Source organism: Nannospalax galili, unplaced genomic scaffold (genome assembly GCF_000622305.1).
Source record: "Nannospalax galili isolate Female #2095 unplaced genomic scaffold, S.galili_v1.0 scaffold436, whole genome shotgun sequence".
NCBI classification, from domain to species: domain Eukaryota; kingdom Metazoa; phylum Chordata; class Mammalia; order Rodentia; family Spalacidae; genus Nannospalax; species Nannospalax galili.
In genome coordinates, this window is record NW_008337921.1 from 590690 (window position 1) to 611779 (window position 21090).

General features: G+C 53.1%; 1 protein-coding gene across 11 annotated transcripts in view; it reads left to right on the forward strand.

The window, feature by feature from the left end:
• Ablim2 (actin binding LIM protein family member 2) overlaps positions 1-21090 on the forward strand; it is a 157313-nt gene that overhangs the window by 64456 nt on the left and 71767 nt on the right. For 9 of the 11 annotated variants that reach the window (XM_008832844.1, XM_008832847.1, XM_008832852.2 and 6 more), the window contains exons 6-8: positions 2036-2129; positions 12600-12687; positions 16650-16708. In XM_008832844.1, coding sequence (XP_008831066.1) covers positions 2036-2129; positions 12600-12687; positions 16650-16708 — 241 coding nt within the window. Of the gene's footprint in view, positions 1-2035; positions 2130-12599; positions 12688-16649; positions 16709-20664; positions 20722-21090 lie in introns of all 11 variants that reach the window. The other 2 variants (XM_008832851.2, XM_008832841.2) reach the window with 1 other exon arrangement.

Consider the following 21090-nt stretch of genomic DNA (forward strand, 5'->3'; position numbering starts at 1 on the left):
GAGCCTGTGGGACAACCTCCTGGGCTATAGCCTCTTGAGCAGGGTCAGGAAACTGAGACAGGAAGTCCCCATGGTGCAGCTTGAGATGAGGGAGACTGGGAAGAGTGCACCCGTACCGCCACAGGAAGCTCATCCTCCATGCTCCAAGGGGTCAAAACCTGCACAGGGATTGATCAGGTGACAAAGTCCTGTGGCTATGACTGTTCTGAGTTTATGCATAGAATGAACTACACATGTGCACACACATATACACACAACATGCATGCACACACACATGACTACCCATGCACACACAAACCCATTTACACACATTCATACACATACAACACAAATGTACATGCACACATGACACATACACAGGCACACCTGTACATACACACATGAACATACTTGCACATGCATGTACAGGAGGACATGTACAGACGGCCATTGCACCCACATTGGCATCCACCATACACTCTGAGGTGAATTGTCATCAGGGGACTAAATGAGGAGAACCAGGGACCACTTCATGTTCCTGTTTACAATGCCATGTGACCCATTCATTGATCTCAGAATGAAACATTATCTAAAGTGAAGTCCCCAAACTGAGGTGAGCTTCCAGCTAACCCGATGGACAGGCCTGGAAGCTGGCCTCCATCACAGCTGTGCCTCAGGAAGTGACTCAGGCAGACAGAGCCTGGCATGCTGAGCTCTTTGAAGTAAATGACAGTTACCAGCCCCCATTAGGTGCTGCCCCCCCCAGTACTTGTGGCTCACCCACACCAGTGTGTTACTTAGCAGCCTTCAGAGCCATCCCAGAACAGGAGGAGGACATGCTGGTGTTGCCATGGAGATGGTATCTAGGAACCTCCTGGGTTTGCTGCAGATACTTGGATTTGTTGGGTCACCAGGCCTGCGTCTCTCCCTTGTGGGGATGCAGGGCTGCTTCATGGTCTCTGGGAGGCGCCTATAAGAGTGACACCAGTGGGAGGCAGTCATGGAAGGGCACCCAGCTCTGGCGCAGGCCTCCTGGGGCCTCATGAGGGTCCAGGCATTAGGGAAGGAGTGCAGCACTCAGGGTAACCCCCAGCAGCCTGAGGTTGCTGTCATAGCTTTGGGAAATTGAGACTGAGTTCATAATTGCAGCATCTCCAGTCATGTGGGAGGAGGGGTATGTATCAGAGTGGCAGGTGCCCACCCTCCTGTCATGTCCACACACAACTCTGACTAGCTGTGACCATAGCAATGCCAAGGTTTGGCCATTGACTGGCCAAGATTTGCCTCAAACCAGGCCCCAGTCCCACTGTCTCTCATGAAGACCTCACTATTATTTCTTTTATTTCACTGCTGGGGATGCTGAGGGTCAGAGATGTTAAATAACTTGCCTAGAGTCACACAGCTGGGACATGTCATTTGAACCCAAGGCTGTTTACTTGTCTTCTCCTAACAACTCCCTTCCATACTCAGAGTGGCCACTGGAGACCTCTGTGCCTCTCCTGAGCCTTCCCTTCTCTGAGCCCTCTTTCCTCACCTGTGGTCATTCATCTACCGTTGGGCCCACAGCGAGCTGTGGATGTCCTGCCTGCACTGTTTCCCCATGATACTGGGCTGATGGGCCACCCCTACCATTCATTTAACAGGAGAGCAGAATCAACCATACTCTGGGAAGTCTGCCTCTAAAGGCCCCTTGTCAGAAGAACTTAGAAGGAGACCCATAAACGTGGAGACGCCTTTCTCTTCCCAGAAGCAGCTTTTATTTGTTCACTCAGCCTCTGGAGCCCCCCCCGGCTCCTCTCATCCAAGAGGCAGGTGGCCTGGCCTCTGCTCCTCTGTGTGTCCACGTGGGAGGTGGGGTGGTCTTCATCTTTCTCATGGATTGGCACGTGTGGGTGGTCAGCGAACACATCCAGGGATGTCCCTTGGACTAGGAGGAGGCTGTTCTATCTCCATGTTGACAGGAAGCACTCTGGGACTCTTACTGAACCTTGGGGCCAAGATGCTCAGTGAACCTCAGGGTGACACTGTCCTCTCCTGACTACCTGTCTCGTTGCAGGGACGGGCTGCCGTACTGCGAGACCGATTACCACACCAAGTTTGGCATCCGCTGTGACAGCTGCACAAAGTATATTACGGGCCGTGTGCTGGAGGTGAGAGTCCTGGGGTTGGAGCGCCTCAGAAAGAGTCCTGAACCTTGAGCTGTCCCTTCCCTGTACCCTGAGCCCTTAGCCAGACCCTTAGCCAGACCCTTAGCCTTTTTCTCTTCATACAGAGTTCCTGTTTAGGACAGTTCAGGGAGATACAACATGTAATCTCTTATGGCCAGCACCTTTCCCAAGCCTGACACTCAGATGTACACACATCAACATGAATTACACTTCCTTACATGGGACCTGGGATTCCATAGACTGATGGCCTTTTGCATTCTCTAGATATTAAAAATTTTTTTTGCTTTATTTTTATTTTATGTGTATGTGGTTTTATTATGTGTATGTATGCAAGTGCACCTGTGTTGTGCAGTACGAATGGAGGACAGAAGAGGGTGTTGGATCCCCTGGAACTAGAGTTACAGATGGTTGTTTGCTGCCATATGGTTGTGGGAATTTGAACCTGGGTCTTCTGCAAGAACAGCTCATGCTCTTAACCACTGACCCCCATGTTCTCTAGATTTTTACCATGGTAGATAAGACACGGCGAGCATCTTCTCCTTCGGACACATTCACTGTGTGTAGAAGCTAGGTCGAAACTACGAACGTTTGTGTAGTTACTGGCAGTTGTTTTCTGGATAGTATTCTGATCACATACGCCCTCTCCTGCTTCAGCCTTTGCTGATGCAGTGACAGAAACATGGCCCTGGCTAGGCTCTGCCTTTCTCCAGCCCTGAGGCTGGCCGCTGCTCCATCTCTCGAGGCAGTTTGTACCTCTGTGTTCCCCTTCTCTTTCGTAAGTGCTACCTGCTGATGTTGAGTGGGTTGTGTGGTAAGGTGGTGGTGTTCTGTCTCCCTGGATTCTGTGTCTTATCCTGGTATTTATACAGGCATCCCCTGGACGAGGACAAAAGGCCAGCCTGTCCCAACCCCTACAGCACTTCCCACAGTGCCTGGGCCCCGCCGCCTTCCCTGGTGGTCCCTCTACCTTCCTGGGGCCTGAATATACCCAGTACCCTTCCTCAACCTCTCCCCCCACACAAAGATTTCCTCCTGGTTGTTTTGATTTTCCTTCTTATTTATTTATGTATTGTATATTTTGTTTGTGGTGAGTCAAGGTCTCCTATAGCCTAGCTTAGCCTTGAACTTTCCAAATAGCTGAGACTGACCTTAAACTCCTGATCCCTTCTAACCTCCTCCTGCACTGTGCTGTGAGTCCCCAGGGAATTTTTTAAAAAGAGCATCTGCTGCCTGGACAGAGGCCCCTGGGGTAGCTGTGGCTGTGGCTGTGGCTACAACCGTGTGGTCTCTCCTCTCTCTCTTCCCTCAACAGCCCACAGCCTCTCAGGGTCCCTCCCCACAGCACACTGCAGTCTGTGCTCTGTCCTCTCTCTGGGGACCTCTGGTCCACGAGACCCATTGTTTTCTCCCCTTTTGGGCCTGGGGCCCTTGCTGGTCTGCTGCCCCCTTATACCTAGGCTCCAGTGTTGCTGACCGACCACACAGCTGTCCCTTTGACCTGTGATCTTCCTCTGAAGTGCAGGTGACTCTAGAGACCAGGTATGGGGACCCCTTCAGCAGAGCTGCACTTGAACCCAGGCTGCCCCCCCACCTCCTGACCTCTGCCAGGGCACAGACGTGGTGTGGCATGGATTAATTTTGTCTCACCAAGTTGTGACCTTGTGGGCTGATGTGGGTGCACCTGGGGCTCCATCTCTGCCATTCCCGCTGCTGCTACAGGCACGGTGTGTGTACCCAACCCACTTCCCAACAGCCGAGGCCAGCAGCCCCTCCAGGAGAGAGGCCCTGGCCTGGGTGGGCAGAACTGACCTGGTCCCATTAGCTCTGCTGTGAGGGAGCTGGTGAAGCCTGTGCTATGATGTGCCCCTTACCTTCGTGCTGCCTGAGGGTGATGCATAGGGAGGGACCGCCTTGTAGACTGACCTGGTCCCATTAGCTCTGCTGTGAGGGAGCTGGTGAAGCCTTACCTTCGTGCTGCCTGAGGGTGATGCATAGGGAGGGACCGCCTTGTAGGGCCATCGGTGTCCCCTCGCTTGAGGGCAAAGCAAGCATGCACCCTGCATCTGCAGAGTGAACATCCTTACTACGTATCTCTGGGCCAAGCGCAGAAGTTGGAATTGGGTGCTGTGGTATGCCCTTGGTGTACGCTGGACTACGTGGAAGGGGCAGTACTTGCTGGCAGGAGCTGAACAGTTCTGGTTTCCCTCCTGTCGACAGTGGAGGAGAGAGGGCCTCCCAGGGAACACATGCTTTTGCTTTCGCCTCTACTGGAGGGAGTGTGCTGCGGTGGCGGAGGTAGTGGAGGTGGCGTGGCTCAGTCAGTCTCTGTGCTGCGGGCTCTGCAAAGCTCTGAGCATCCTCCTGGCGGGTGCGAGGTGGGAGCCGCGGGTGGAGACAGCAAGCTCTGCAGAAGGGAGCTGCGCTGCAGTGGCACCACCTGACGCAGGGCCAGGCAGGCTGGCATCCAGCTGGTGACACTGGGCTCTTGGGGAGCTGCAGGAAGGAGCAACAGAAGAAAGAAAAAAAGGAGCACACAGAGGCTGACTGAGGGTGAGGGTGATACCCTCAGGGCAGGCGGTCCAGGCTCCTGTGCCAAGGAGGGCTGGGGACAGACCTGTGCAGGTAGGAAGCCTGGCAGGGCTGGCAGGACCCGTGGTGGGCCAGGTGGGTGGGCTTGTGCATGAGGCTGCCAGAGGCACCTTTCATTCCCCCTTCATCCTCTGAGATGCTCATCAGCACCCCAGCTGTCCTCTCCGTGGAGCCCAAGTAGAAGCCTCCCGGGCTCCCCCACAGCAGCCCTTGTTTGTCTGAGGCAGGCACGCTGCCATCTTAGGCGCTGGGTGCCAGAAGGGCTGCCAGTGAAATGTGCATTCCTGGAGATAGAGGAGAGTCCTCTTCCCTCTTTTCCTCTGTCATTCCTGTCTCTGACATCTGTCCTGAGGAGCCTGTTCCAAGGGGGACAAAGAGGGGCTTCAGAAGAGATGGACAAATGGGAGCAAGTGTGGTGTGGCTGGTGAGACAACGCCCAGACCTGCTACGGGGCTGCAGACCTGGAACATCTGGGGTCACCCTGCAGAGAGCTGCAGCTTGCTGGCAAATTCGTGAGGAATTAGGAGCCCCTCAGAGCTGGGTATCAGGTGTGGAAGAAGGAGACGTGCCTGGCTCAGTCCTTAGCTAGCTTAGACATGCCCAGAGCTCAGTCCTTAGCTAGCTGTCCTGTCTGCTTAGTTTTCCTGCAAAGGTGGGGTGAGCACGACTGCTGTGTGGGTCTAACTCGGCTCCACCCTCTGTTAACTCTGACAGTGCCATGGTCTGGGCCCCACTTTCAGTACCACCTGGTACCCATGGCTATCTCCATGGTAACAGGAAGCCCAGGTCTTTCTGGGATCACTAATTAATCCCTTCCTCACATTTTTCCTCTTATTGTTACTTCCCAGTTTACCGTATAACTCCTGCTGGACTCACTGTGTCTCACCCTGAGCTGGGGCCTGGCCTCATAGAAAAGAAAGTGACAGGGTCCATGCCCTGAAGGATGGTGGTGTCATGTGGAGCTCCCGGAGTCTCTGGAGGAGAGGGGTCCACTCAGGCTGCTCTGCCCTGGGTCAGGGACCACACAAATGTCCCTCCAATTCCTCACACTGTACCCTGTGGTGACAGGGTGTGGTTGTTGCCCCTCCCCTCTCCCGTAGGCACTTTCCTGCCACCCCTTGGGCATGTGCCCTTTACCACTGGTGGAGAATAAGTCATGTTTCCATATAGAGGAGGGCATTTCCTAAGGACAGCAATGAGGCAACTCTTCAAGCCCCTCCAAACAAATGCGTTTAGTTTAAAAGCATATTCAAAAGACACATTAGCATATAAAACAAACACTAAGATCATTCTTGATAAATGCTGGCACCCAAACTATTCAGCACTTAGAAATGGATCTTTTTATACTTTGACTACATACACACACATTCACATATACATACACACACATTCACATATACATACACATTCATACATGCATACACACATGCATATACATATACACATATGTATACATACATGGACACATACATACACAGGCAACCCACAGACTTACACATGGACATACAACACCCAGAAGCTCATAGAAAGACACAGGTACACCATACACAAGGCTACAAACACAGAGACAGAGACATAGACAGACATACTACACAGAAATATACATTTGTGTATATATACATACTTAGAGACATACAGACATAGGTCTGTATAGACAACACACATAAGTGCACAGGCACACATATACACAAACATACATACAGACACACAAACATACACAGAGACACACAAGCTCACAGAGAGAGACAGACACAGAAATGTATTTTGACAGCACACAAGTGCACAGTCATGCAGACATACATGCAGATACACATAGACACACGAACACACATGCAAGCACATTCAGGACAAGCATGTGTACACCACTGTAGGCTGGGATCCTCGACTGTTCCCATGTGTTTGGCAAGAACCCTCTGTCCCCAGAGTGCTTGTGAGTGACTGTGGGCCTGTGTCCCCTTCAGAACACCTTTCATGGACATGTCCCTGGATAGGGCCCTAAGAGTATTTGTAGAATGTGGGCAGATGGCACCACTTCCTAAAGCTGACTTCCCAGGTAGAGCTGATGGTAAGGATAAAGAGGGGAGAAGAGGGGCACCTGATGGGCCTCATATGTTGGGAACAGATCCTGAGACGTGAGGACCCAGTGGGGTGGTCAGGGTTAGATGAACTTAGGGATAGAGCTGGGGTCTGGGGAGAGCTTCAGACCTCCCGGGGCTTTTCTGGACATTCAGGAAGTTGGGCTTTCCTCTTGGGAATAAGTGACCCCCTCAGTGTCTCTGGTGGAAAAGCCCTGGGGGCTGGATACCGCTGCAGCCAGCAGACCCTCTTGGGTTGCATGGTTCCCACTTGCGGTTTGATTCTCTGCTCTATAAATTTCATTTTCTCATTGCACCATGGTAATTGGGACTTACAACATCTGGATTCAGTTCTGGAAATTCCAAAGGAATTTGCAAGCCAGGCATGGTGGTGGCACCTGTAGTCCCAGTTCAGGAGGTAGAGTCAGGAGGGAGGCTGGTCCAAGGCCCGCACTGCAGAGTAAGTCCAAAAGTCTCAATATCACAGTGAATAAAAAGAATAAAGGCATCTATACCTTTGAGCATGGCCAAAGGGTGCCCTGGGCTCCAGGCAGCCACCTGCAGGCCTAGCCCTGCTTTATCATGGTCAATCCAAGGAGGACCTGGGGGCAACTAGATACATGGCCGGGTCTCCAGGGAATGGAGACAGATGCTATCAGACCCCACAGTTAGATCCGGGGGAGAGGGTACTAGCCTCAGTGTATGGCTTCACTGAGAAGGGCTGGACTTCTGCTGGCCTGTTGAAGAGGGCCCTTATTTCACCTTACAGATGAGGAGAGGTGGTGTTCAGGCCACTGGACTTCTCTGCAGGGCCACTGTAGGGCTGTCCTCGGAGCCCTGCAGTCTGTCCTGACCCTGCTTAGCTGTAGGGGTTCCACACCCTTGCAGGCTGCTCACACCTCCATTGCCAGTCTTGGCCTGTCTCACTCAACATGACAGTTGCTTGTTGGAAGGCATAAGGTATTTTTCTAAAATCACACACAGCAAAATCTCTTGGGCTCACATTGTAGTGTTCAAATCTGAGCCATCCTGAGCTCCACACAGGCAAGGGGCTGGGCCATCCGCCTGCCTGGGAGTTGGGGGTGGCAGCTCAGATGTTCAGCGTTGAAACCACTGACTCCTGATGGTTTAGGTCTTCCTGGGGGTGTGGGGGACTATGTGTGGGTGATGACTGGAACAAACCCTCACTGTGAGGGAGATGCAGTGGCCATGGATGGGACAGAGCAGTGAAGATATTTAGCTATGATCCCTGTTACCCTAACTGGCCTCCCGTGTTCCCTCTCTTGCCCCAGAGTGGATGGGATGATGACAGGGTGGCATTTGACATAACCAAGCACCCCCAGGAGTCAGAGAGCCTTATTGTCCTAGTCCATCCTGAATGGAGGGACCCTCTTTAATTTATAGTCAGGGACTCTGAACCCCAAGACAGGCCATGAGACCCAGATCATGCACAGGAAATGAGGGTCCCAGGCAGGAATCATCACCCTTGCCTTGACTGTGACCTGGGGTAGGCCTGCCCACGTGAAGGCTCATTCCCTCTGTAGCCCCATGATGTCTCCCATGATACCTGAGACATAGGCCCTTATATCTCATTACAGATGGATTGCTCTAGAACATGGAGTATCCTTGAAATGTGGCTCAGCTGTTGTCTGTTACACTTTGCAGATGTGTGGGCCCCAGCAAGAGTGAGATCGCTTGTCTCTCCTGGCTCCGAGGTCTCGGGTGCTCACTCACATGCAGTCAAGACCGTGTGGTCAGGAGGTTTCTAGGGGCACTGGCTCATCTGTGACTCTGACTGTAGTGCTCCGCCATGATGTTATGGGAAGCCACCCAACAGAGTAGGTGCTCTGTGACCCCTGAAACCCCTCTGTGATTCCCATGTCCCTATGCCCTGGTTTAGGAGAACTGACCACAAAAGCAGTGAGGGATCAGCCACAGCCAACCTGTGTGTCCTTAAGGTCGCAGGTGCTTTCCAGGGGGCAGTCTCTAGTCCAGGTGGCATCTGCCTGCCTGGCTGGGGTCCTGGCTCCACCCTCCTGGAACTAGGGCCGTGGGTGAATCTCCTGGCTTCCCTAAGCCTCAGGTTCTTCATTTGAGCAGTGGATGTGGAGGACAGTGTACAAACAGAGAATGGACATGAATGTACTTAAAGCTTTTGATGCCGTACTTGGCGCGTGGCTGTTGGTGACAAGAGCATCAGGGACTGACCTCTCCTAGCCTCAGATGGAGCCCAACCACTGAAAGCGCACAAAATGCACAACTCTGGGCATCTAACTTGCCAGTAGACAATGTTCACAGTACATCCAAACCTTTCTTTAGTTACCCCAAAAGGAACTGCACACCCACACAGGGTCATTCCCTCATTCCCTTCTCCCAGCCCCTGACTGCCTCTGTGGCTTTGACTGTTCTGGATGTTTCTGGGAGTCATGCTGCTGGCCTTGAGTGGCTGGGTCCTCTCCCTTCAGCATTTAGTGTTTGTCGGCCATCCACGCTATGGCACGTGTGGGCACGTCTTCCTCTTGACAGCTGTGCAGCACCCACTGGATGGCGCCAACTCCCTCCTCCGTGGTGCACATGTGAACTGCTGGAAAACTGGAAAACTGGCTAGGGTGTGTCAAGCCACTGTGAACTTGGATGAGGAGTCTTTGTTTAGAAATGTGGTTCCATTTTTTGGGTTTCTCTTCATCTTTCTTAGACACGAAGGTGTAGATTTCTGGTTTGTATGATGAATCGATGTTTGTCTGAGGAAACAGCAGCTTAGCACAGGCTGCCCCATGCTTTGGTTGTTTTGTTACTCTCTCAGGTGTCCCAGTGAGTATGAAACACCGTGTTCTCGGAGGGCATATTCTTATGACAGTGACACGTGACACAGAACATCTTTCTGAGAACTGCTTGTTATTTGAATAGCTTCTTTGGTGAAATGTCTATTCTAGTTTCTGCTCATTTTTCTATTTTTTTTCTGTCGTGTGTGTGTGTGTGTGTGTGTGTGTGTGGTGTACACAGATATGGACATGGGTGTGTGCACCTGTGTGTGTGTGCAGAGGTCAGAGGAGAAGGTTGAGTGCTCTCCCCATCGCAGTCTACCTTATTCCTTTGAGGCAGAATCTCTCCCTAAATCTGGATATTGTGTTCACCGTCTAGGCTGGAAGTCAATAAGCTCCAGCAATTCTGTCTGTGTCCCCACAGTGTCACGGTTACAGTTGCACTTGAGACCATGCCCTGCTTGTTACACAGGTGCTGGGCTTTGAACTCAGCTCCTCAGCACTGAGCCACTCCTAACTCCTAACCACTGAGCCATCTTTATAGCCCATTTTATTTTTTTTAATATTTTATTTATTTTTATTATTATTACTTTATGTGTATGAGTGTAATACCTGTGTGTGTGTAAATGCATCTGTGTTGTGCAATGCCCATGGAAGTCAGAAGAGGGCATCAGATCCCCTTGAATTGGTGCTATGGACAATTGTTAGCTGCCATGTGGGTGCTGAGACTTGAACCCTGGTTCTCTGCAAGAGTGGCCAGTGCTCTTAACTGCTGAGACATCGCTCTACCCCCCATTTTATTTTTTAAAAGATATTTATTCAGTGTCATGATCAGATTATTAGATTTAGTCATCAACTGCATGGGTGAGAAAAAGTTCTACATTAAAACCCTTTGTTGGGGCTGGGTGTGATGGCGCACACCTTTAATCCCAGCACTTTGGAGGCAGAGGCAGGCAGATCTCTGTGAGTTCAAAGCTAGTCTGATCTACATAGCAAGTTCTAAGTCAGTCAGGGCTACATAGTGAGACACGGTCTTAAACCACCCTCTAAAACCACTCTTAAACCACTCTCTAAAAGTTCCTCAAAACAAAAAGCCCTGGATGAAATGCTTTATAGTTATCAGAGAATGAAAATTAAAATAACCTGTTGTATAGCCACAAATAGTCTTCAAGCTTTCTCACCCCAAAACATGAGTTTATCTAGAAAACACCTTCGTGGCAGCCAGGCCCTGTTCTGCTGTGCTTGGCTGAGTCTGCACGTGTCTGATATAACCTGTATCCTGTTACGTCTTTGATGCCCCTCTCCCAGGATGCTTTGTTTCCTGAAAGTAATTAGAACCTTCTGCCCTGCCGTAGCTGCTGGGGGCCACTGTAGCTGCCTTGGTTTCCTGGTGTGGCAGAGTCTTAGCCTCTACCACAGCCAGAGCTTCTGCCTCCAAAGTTTCCTCCCTTCATGGGTCCAGACTTTGAAGATCAGTTGTGATCTCCAACATCACCATAGATTTTACCACCTCCGTGGTTGTTTCTACTACCATGGCCAAATACATTGCCACCTCCCCCACTGTTAGAGCTGTCATCGTGGCCACGCCCACCATGGCTGCTGCCCGACGTTCATAGCCCTGATCACCACCACCAGAGACTTGTCCTGCTTCAGAGTAACCAGGCTGCTTCCCTCATAGCCACCACCATCACCAAATCCATCAGCGCCACCCCCACTGCCACCATATCTACCAACACCACCACGACCACTGATGCTTCCTCCATGACCCAAACTGCCATTGCCCCCCAAGCCACCACCACAACCAGAACTACATGGGCTTCGGACTGACCACCTCTGTGCTAACAGGGCTTGTCTTGCTTCACAGGGTGGCCACTGCCTCCAAAAGTCCCGGGAAGGACCCAGGCACCTGTCCCTGCAGTGTGTGAAGGGGAGAAGCCCAGACACTGCCAAGCAGTGAGACGTGGGCCAGAAGGCTGAGATTAGGGAGGCATCCATCAGGGACGCCCCCAGAAGGAGCTGGCTTTGGGAAGACACAAGGCTACTCAGGGTAGAACTGGGAGGTAAAGAGGGCACCCAAGTGGCAGGGTTGACATGAACAAAGGCCAGGGCTGGGTCAGATGGCATCTCTTCTCTCTGCTTGGAGAATTCTTTGCCCAAGCTGTAAGCAGGGGTGCAGGCTGAGTCGATGGCTAGAAGGTGGCAGAGCAGTCTATCAAGGCCCTCACAGGAGAGGATCTAGATTCTAGATTCTTCCTCCCTATATCCTGGGCCTTGACCTACTTTTTCCAGGGGATGACATAAGCAGAGGAAGGACACGAGGTGAGGTGCTTGTAACCTCCCCCTCCCCTATTCAGGGAAGAGCCGATTCTGCTTCAGGTTGGGGAGCTTCCTCCCACTTTAGGATGTGATTGTCCTTCACTCTCAGTGTCAGGCCTGGCTCGCCCTGCCCTGCCCCGCCCCAGGGAGCAAAGTTTGCTCTTGAGGAGTACTGGAAACAGGATTTTAGGACTTTTTTTTTTGGCACCATGGGGAAGTAAGCTAAACCTGTTTAGGTTGTTTCAGTGTTAAAATTTGTGATCTAATATAATAGCTTTTAAGACTTTCTATTGAGAAAACTGAGGAATGCAGAGCTACATCACACACACCCCCTCCATCACTGGGGAGATGATGGCATCTCTTCATCGCTCCGTTCTCCTGCCCTTCTCCCTCCTCCAGGACATGCAGAAATGAGGAGACCTGTTTCCCCTTTGATAGTGACCTGTCCACAGCCTGGGGGCCTGCACACATGGTCCCTGGAGGTCAGGGGTAGAGCAGGCATAGCTAGGTCTGCCCAGTGTTCACAAGGCCCTTGGCTGCCCTGCTGAACTTGTGCAGGTCTTTGGTCCTACTGGTTGCCAGGCCTTTGATGTGTTTACCACCCAGCCTCCCCTGGATGTGAATGCAGGGCACAGATGCCCACCCTGTGTGCTGTGGCCTTGTGGGAATCCTGCTGCCACAGCAAGACACCTGCTTTGTGCTTTGTGCAGGCCGGGGAGAAGCATTACCACCCTTCCTGCGCGATATGCGTCAGGTGCGGCCAGATGTTTGCGGAGGGCGAGGAGATGTACTTGCAAGGTAAGCATCCGGATACACTGCTTCATCCTGTGGCAAGAACCCACATGTGCCTTCCACACACCACCTGGGAGTGAGCTTTGTCACAGCGCCGCTGGTAAGCCAGCGCTGTCACCCACGCACAGGCAGAGCCTGCTCAGCTGCATCTCCGTTGAGGGTGTCAGTGAACCTGAAGAGTGAGATGAGGAGGGGGATCAGGCACCCGAGGAGCCGGCCGGGTGATCCCACCAGAAAAGCCGACCCAGCATGGCTGCATGTCCATTGCCCCTCAGGCCTCGTCCCCACTCAGGGACTTGCAGAGTTTCAGTTGTGTCCCACCCGAGACCCTGCTTCTGGCACCCCTGTCGCACTGCAGTGAGCCCAGGCTTCCTTCCCGAAGCAAAGGGGGGAGGCAGCTTGTAGAAAGGGGGAGCACACTGGCAAAGGGGGGATTGGAAGAAATGAGTCAGCCTTCAAAGGCAGCTCACTGGAACCCTGACTCGCTCGGCATTAAAAGTCATATTAAGAGGACTGGTGAGATGGCTGAGTGGGCAAAGATGCTCGTCATACAAGCCTAACAACCCGAGTTCAATCCCCGGAATCCACATAAGAGTAGGAGAGAACTGTCTTCATAAAGTTGTCCTCCGACAATCACATGAGCACTGTAACATATGCAATAATAATATAAAATAAAGTATAGTAATAGTGTAAAAGAAAAAAGTAAAGCTGGGCGTGGTGGCGCACGCCTTTAATCCCAGCACTTGGGAGGCAGAGGCAGGCGGATCTCTGTGAGTTCAAGGCCAGCCTGGTCTACATAGTGAGTTCCAGGACAGCTGGGGCTACAGGGAGACCCTGCTTCAAAAAGACCAAAAAAAAAAAAAGAAGAAAAAAGTAAAAATAACCCAGCTTAGTCACCTTCGTGGTTTTAGGTCCCACTCTAGAATCAGGAGACATGGATCTGAAGTAGAATGGACATCCCACAGCCGAGCAGAGACCCTCATGGTATAGACCAGGCAAGATGGTGTTGCCAGGTTACTGTGGGGCAGAACTAGGAGACTGCATCGGGACAGTGGCTGACTGGTTAGCGCCAGGTCTTACAGACTGCTTCTAGGGAAGAGTAAGGCTGAGAGCACGTAGGACTTGCTGACCTAACAGGCCTCTTGGGTTGGCATGACTTTCCCACTCCAGTCCTGTCTCAACGTAGAAACCTATTGGGAGTGATTCGTTTTGGCTAAGGTATTTTGTCAGGACCTGGTGCAAGAGCTTGGTTTAAAAATCATAGCCTCTGAAACTCTTTTTGAACATTATAATGCAGTAAAAGAGGGGAGTCCTCTGGGTCACTGGGGCTGAAAACTATGGCAGGCCACACAGCCAACTGTCTGGCTCCTCCTGGATTAACCCTTTCAGGTACAGAGCATCTCCTGTTTACCATTAATTCTGATGGTAGCATTCATTGACCTCTGATTCCTTTCCTGTTGGTTGAAAGCAGAGAGTGGAGCCAGTGGCTCTTGTAGGGAAGGAAAGATAGTTTTCTCTTTACCCTTCAGAGCCCTTAGTGGTGACCTCTGGGACAGAAGGCAGGCAAGGAGAAAAGGGCAGAAAGAATGTGAGCGTGTGTCTCGTGACGCAGCCTCCCCTTCTGCCAGATGAGGGCATAGCCTCGCACATGGAGATCCCTGTAGAGATGTGAATTTCCCCTGCAATGACTGCCTCTCTGTTGTCATAGTGTTCCTGAGTTTTCCATGTCCCCAAGTACCTAGCTCAGAATGATCCTTTTGCCACAGAGGCCCATCAGGTGTCATGTGCTGCCTCCCGGTCACATGTTCTAGACTCCTCACTCTCTTTAAGGAGGAAAATGCAAACTCCTAAGTCCTACTTTCATCTCTGTTGCTGTGACAAAACACCCTGACTGAAAGCAATGTAGAAGAGGAAAGGGTTTGTGTGGCTTAGAATTCCAGGTTACAGTCCAACATCACAGGAAAGTCAAGGCAGGAACTTGCAGCTGGTCACACTGTGATCAAAAGCAGAAGCAAACTGATAATGCTCAGCTAGTCTTTTCTACAGTCCAAAGACTCAGATGGGGAATGGCACCACCTACCATGGGCTGGGTTTTCCTGCATCCATCAGCCATTGAGACAATCCCCACACAGACATGTCGCGGCCGACCTGACCTAGGCACTTCCTCCTCCCTGGTTGTGTCAAGTTGACAGTTATAGCTAATAGGCACAAGCATCAGGTACAAGCATCAAGGATGCAGACCCTTGAGAGACCAGAGTTCATTGAGCATCGAGGAGGCCAGACACTAAGAGGGAAGGATTCTTGGTGAATTGACCTGCAGGATTTGTATTAGAACTGGGCTAAGCAAGGCTAAAACAAGAGAGTGTGGGTGGGCAGAGGCCAAAGACTGAGGCAAAGATTGAGGGCTGGTCTAGAGTTTGATGAAGGAGCAAGGAACATGGTTGGTGTCCTCTGAGTGCCACTGAGTGCTGGGGACAAGCAGATGAGGTGGGCTGGCCTGCCCTCCAGAGCAGCTACCCAGAGGGAGCGACTGCTGGCTTGAGGCTGTACCCCAGAGACCCCTGGTGAGCTGGCCCTGTGCAGACTGGAGAGAGAGAGAGAGAGAGAGAGAGAGAGAGAGAGAGAGAGAGGAGAGAGAGAGGAGGGGGAGGGGGAGAGGGAGAGGGAGAGAGAGAAAGAAGAGAGAGAGAGGAGAGAGAGAAGAGAAACCATCCCCATAAGGTTGCCAGGAAGCCTGGATGGCAGAGGCTGAGGAGGAAGGGCAGAAGCTTGGCTTCATCCCAGGCAGATAACCATGGAATACTGGCCACACAGGAGAGGCCCAAGACCGGTGATGGGGTGGACATGATCAGTAGACCAGATGTGGTGGGACTTGTGTGCACATTCATCTCTCTGGTCACTTCCTCTGTGAGTCTCCTGGGATCCCAGCAGCAGCTGAGCAGGGCAGGTAAGGGAGGGAGCTCATGGCAGCTGTATCTGCTGTGCACTGTGCACAGACTAGCGCTGAGTGACCTCACATGGACGAGCCACACTGGCTGTGTGTCACACAGGCCTGCCTTTCTGAGGCAAGCCTGAAGGTGATGTCAGATGGGCTGGCCTTGTCCCACTGTCGCCTGTTGAGCCGGGCTGGCCATAGCAGTTGTCTGACAGGAGGCCCTCTGCTGAGGCTTCGCTGTAAATGGGGCCCTCAGATAGTGGGCCAGCAACACCACCAAACACAACAGCCCTGGGACCGTGGATTGGAGATGTGAGTTTGCACAAGAGTGCCCTCATCTCAGAGAACAAAGCTGCCCTTCATGAGTCTGGGCTGTCCCAAACTCTACAGTAGGACCTTCCAGGGCTGCCCAGGCTGCCCCCTGTTGTGTGTGGGTTTCCTACACTGTACAGTGAGGGTTTAGACTGAGCTGGTGGCACTCGCTTATGCTCCACACTGTGCTGGAGCCTATGACCAGGACCCCCTCATGCCTGCCCACCCTGAGGCCCTCTGCTTGGTCCTCACCTGATCTGACAGCTGTGGTATCTGATAGGTGGCTGCTGCAGTAGCTGGAGCTCTGAGAAGTGTGGGTCCTGTGACTTTCACGATCTCCTGGCCATGGCACCGCTTTCCCATTCCTGTTTCTGCACTTGAACACCTCTGAGAACACTTCTGACTGCCCTAGGTGTGTCCATGCGCCCCAGGCTCCCTGGAACCCCATGCTGCCTATTGTGGAGCAAATGGCCCACAGTGATTGGTTTGCCCCTTTTCCTCATGCCATTATTGCACAGACTGCCAGCCACCTGGCCCAGGAGCTGTGTCTTCTGCATCCCAGGCCTGGGTCACCCCAGCACAAAGGAGACATCAGGCCTGCTCAGAGAGTGGTGAGCAGGTGTCCATTTATGAACCACACCTCCCTCTAACTTCTTACACTGGTCTCACATTCATTGGGGCCCACCCTCTGACCTTCCCCCTTTTGGGAATCTGTCCACAGGCTCCTCCATCTGGCACCCAGCATGTCGGCAAGCAGCCAGGACTGAGGACAAGAGCAAGGTTGGTAAGACTCATAGCTTTCCTGTGTCCTTTCCCACTTGTGTGTCTCCTCACACTGGTTAGAGAGAGGGGGGCAGGCCAGCCTGTGCAAGCTCCTCAACCAGGCCTCTGAAGCAGTAGAGAGATGGGGGGGCACAAGATGGGGGACCATCACACTGGTCAGTGAGCCATCACACTGGTCTAATGGGACCCCACCCTGTTGACTTGACCCTGTTGACCTCTGTGTCCAGCCAGTGAGTAGAGGTGGTTTTGACAGTTTTGGAGACCCTAGACAGTCCTCATGAGCACCAAGAGGGTCCAAACCGACCCTGGGCTTGACAGTTCCCATGTCCTCACTGACAGCTGGCCTGTTGTTTATCAAGTTCTTGAGGGGAGGATGGTCAGATGGCCAGTGGCCCCAGGCAGATCTTCTCTTGGAGTCGGGTGTGTCATCCTCCTGCACAGATGTGGGATACGGCACTCTGAGCACTGCCCACCAGGCAAGCTGGGTGCCTAAGACTTCACTGGGACTCTGCTACAGGTGTGACTTGTCAGTGAACCTGGCCCACATGTCAGGTCAACTGGTTCCATGTGACCTAAGGCTCCTGCCCCAGGTCACAGGTTGGTTTCCCTGGCATGGCCATCCTCAACCTGAGATGGTAAGGTATGGCCAGCCTTCCCTGAACACAGCTGCATCTGAGGTAGGATGAGCATGACCTCAGCCTCTGAGCAGGGCCAGATTCTGAACCCACATACACTCTGCTATTTTCCAGGAACTGGGGTTCCTGTCTTAGAGCCAGAGAAACAGTTGCCACCCCTGGATGGGAAGGAAGCACAACATTCCAAGGGTGTGTTAGATCAGGGACAGAACTCAAACTCAAGCCTGAGTGCTGAGCCTGGGTTGACTGCTTACTTCTTAGATAATTAGAGGGCAGAGCAGGAAGAAGGGGGGGAGGGGGAGGAGGGGGGGCAGGAGGAGGAGGGAGGGGAGGAGGAGGGAGAGGAGGAGGAGGGAGAAGAGGAGGGATGGGAGGAGGGGGAAGGGAGGGGAATGGGGGGGTCTGGCAGTAACAGGAGCAGGAGGATAAGCAGGCCACAGGGAGGAGCACAGAGCCTGTGGGCAGCAGGATCCTCTCAGCAGAGCTTGGACCCGCCACACCCCAATGACTGCATTATTCTGCCTCCCATGGTCACAGCTCGGTCCTTTATTAAGTCCTTACTGTGGCTTCCCCAGACAAGAGGCTAGTGAGCAACTGTCCATTGTGTGCTCGGTCTTCCTCAGCCATGGCCAGCATGGGCTGATTCATACTGCAAACTGTCTACACCCAGGGCATTTCTGCTCTTGGCAATGGCCTGGTGACCTTGATATGACCCCCAGGGCCTGACTCCATCTGTGTCTGCAGGCTCCCCCATGCTGTCCTGAGGGCCCAGGAAAGGGAAGGAGGAAGCCTGGCAAGCCCAGAGGCTTTAAACAGGCTTTCTGACATATATAGGTACAGGGAGCATCCCATCCTGAGACCCATCAGAGCTAGGAAAGGGAGTTCCCGCCTCCCTCATGACCACAGGCAGCCTCAAGGACAGGGCAACTGCCCTCACTTTCTCTGGTCCCTGGCCAGCTGGGAGGCTCTGCCAGTCCAGGGAAGAAGGCAGCCTTGTTCTCCTGTGCCTGTGCACTCAGGCTCTGTCTCCTGGGCTCTGTGGCCGGCACAGCGACTGAAGCGAGCATATTCAAAATGAAGGCTTTTCTCCTTCAGCCAACGTTTCGGGCAGAGGTTGGGCAGCCTGAGACCAGCTGCCCTCTTGGTCCTCTGCCAGGGATTCACAGGGCTAGATGCCTGGTCTAGCCTAGGAGTAGAGGGGACAGACTCCTAACCCTCTGTTGTTCCCCTCTGTGTTTCAATTCCTGAGTAGGCACAGCCAGGCAGACCTGGTTAGCTCAGGCAGCCCCCACACCCAAGGGATGCAGCACAGAGGAAGGTGGCATCCATGCTGCTGACTTCTGAGATCTGCCGCCAAGTGGAGGTGGCACCTCCTTTCTACCCAGGGGCCAAGATGAGAAGTTATTTCCTGTCTTGGTCTTAGCAGTCACTAACAAGTGCCCCTCTGTGCTGGCTCTTGGATGACTCCAGAACGCTCAGGGGACTCACTCTCCAGCAAGAGACACTGGTTCCTGATTGGACTCTCCATGCAAGAACAGGCCTGAAGGAGGGAGGACACACCTTTCCCTGCTGCCTAGAAGGTGGCCTCAACTGTGTGACTGCCCCCCACCCCCGGGGCAGCGAGTTTGCTGAAGACAAGGACCCCAAGTTGTAGGTTCTGATGTCTGCAGCAGGTGCTCAATGGACATTGGGCAATGCAGTCCTGACCATCCAGGCCCATAGGCATGGGATCCTTACTGAACTGCCAGGCACCCACTGTGGTACCTGAAACCCAGGTGGATGAGGTCTGTGGGGACCCTGCTAGAAGAGCCCTATCTGCAGTGTGGTCAGTGTGGGTCAAGCTGTGTCCCTGCTGCCTTGGTGGAATCCGGTGTCTTCCTAGAGCTGAGACTCGCTGTTCAGACTGGGCCTGGGTCCTGAGTGCTTTGGGCCATGAAGCTTTGGGTCCTCTGTGCTGCTCAGTAGCTAGAGCTGAGCCTTGGAGGTGGCTATAGGGACGGCTTATCTCAGAGGCACCTGCCCTGCCAGGGGCTGCATGACTTCAGAGCAGGGAACCTGTTCTGGCCAGCTGGTCCCACAGGCTATGGGCTTCCACAGTGGCACTTCTTAGTGACCTTGGGAAAAGCTTAGAGGCCTCTGCAGCAGAGTTTGGACTGGTTGCTGTGGGTGGGAGGCTGGGAGAAGTTGGAGACTGGATGCTGAGCTGGGAGCCAGCAGGCTTGTTGAGCGCACAGGAAAGCCCAAGTACAAGGGCTTCCTGGCTGGATGTGAGAGCCCACGCTGGGCTGAGGTGGTAGAACAGCTTTGGTACTAAAGTCCAGTTCTGTCTCTTCCCAACTCTGTGAACTTGAGCAAGTCGCCAGCCTTCTCTGGGTCCCAGACCCTCAGTTTTAATATGGAGGTGAGTGGGTATCAAAATCAGTGAATCAGGCACCCCAAGTCACAGCCATAGTATAGCTGCTTCCAGTAGTCAGGGCTGTGAGTTCCAGGTGTTGGTCTTGTCTCTCTGGGTGGGAGCAAGACAGCTCCACATGGCTCTGAGGGTGTGAAGCTAGGGTTCCCTGTGAGGCTCTGTGGGGCAGACTGCAGTCAGGGAGGGATGGGGGAAGCAGAGCAGCTTCCCAGGTAGTCCTTGCCCAAGGGACAGTCATCTCAAGTCCTCTCCCTGCCTCCCTAGCTAACAGTGGGGCAGGCCCTGAGCTGCACTCCCCACAGAGCTGAGTCAGGGAGGGCAGGCAGCAGGAGCCCCGGCACAAATGGAGGTAGGATTGGCAACCTCTGCCTGCTGCATGGGGCTGGCTCACATATTCTGCTGGCTTGCCCTGAGAGAGACTTTGCTCTGGATGCCAGGAATGGCAGGCCCCTCTCTGAGCATTTTGCCACTTTCAAAGAAGGAAACTGAGGCCCAAGAGGCATTTCAAATTCTTGAACTCCAGCCAGGCTTCATTCAGGGTCAGTAAAACACGATACCCACCTGGTCTCCCAGCTCACACGCAAAAAGCACCTATTACAGGACCAGGAAGCCTGGCTTCCCTGCATGTGGCTATGCTGAGATCTGGGGTGACCAAGGACTGGGAAGCTCCCCTGTGAGGCAAGCCCACCCCTATCAACCTCAGAAGCCTATGGTCACAGGGGCCTCATGCACGTCTGAGTTGACACTAGGTCCTGAGCTGAGGGGTCAAGGAAATGAAGGGTACAGGAAGGAGAGAGCTTGGTGCTGATGGTCTGGAGCACATGGCCTGTGGAGGAGATGCAGGTGATCAATCAAGTGGAGAGTTGGGTGTGAGCATCACGCCGTCCCTCCTCTCTCCCTTGTAGATGCACAGCCCCATTTGCAGACAGACCTGCCCGGGCGCATCGGCCTGTGCCTTACAGGTTTGTGCCTCCTGCCGCCGTGTGTGGCACGTCTGGTCCTGGCGTCCACCTGTCCCTGCTGGTGTCATGTAGGAGGCTCTCAGGAGGGGAGGCCTCATGAGGAGGCACTCAGTCTGAGGTTTTAGGATTGCTCTGCAGCCCCATAACCTGGGGGCTTTAAGAGTTAGGTGGAGCCCAGGTACCAAGCTGGCTCCTCCTGAGGCCTCTCTACTCAACTGGCAGCAGTGTCTTCTTCCTGTTCTCTCATGTTGTGTGTGCAGGCGTGCGTGTGTGCATGTGTCTGGATTCTGACCTCTACCTAGACCCCAGGTAGATTTTCTTGGAGTCTCCCCAGTGACCCATTTCACCTTGTGACTTCCGTGAAGACCC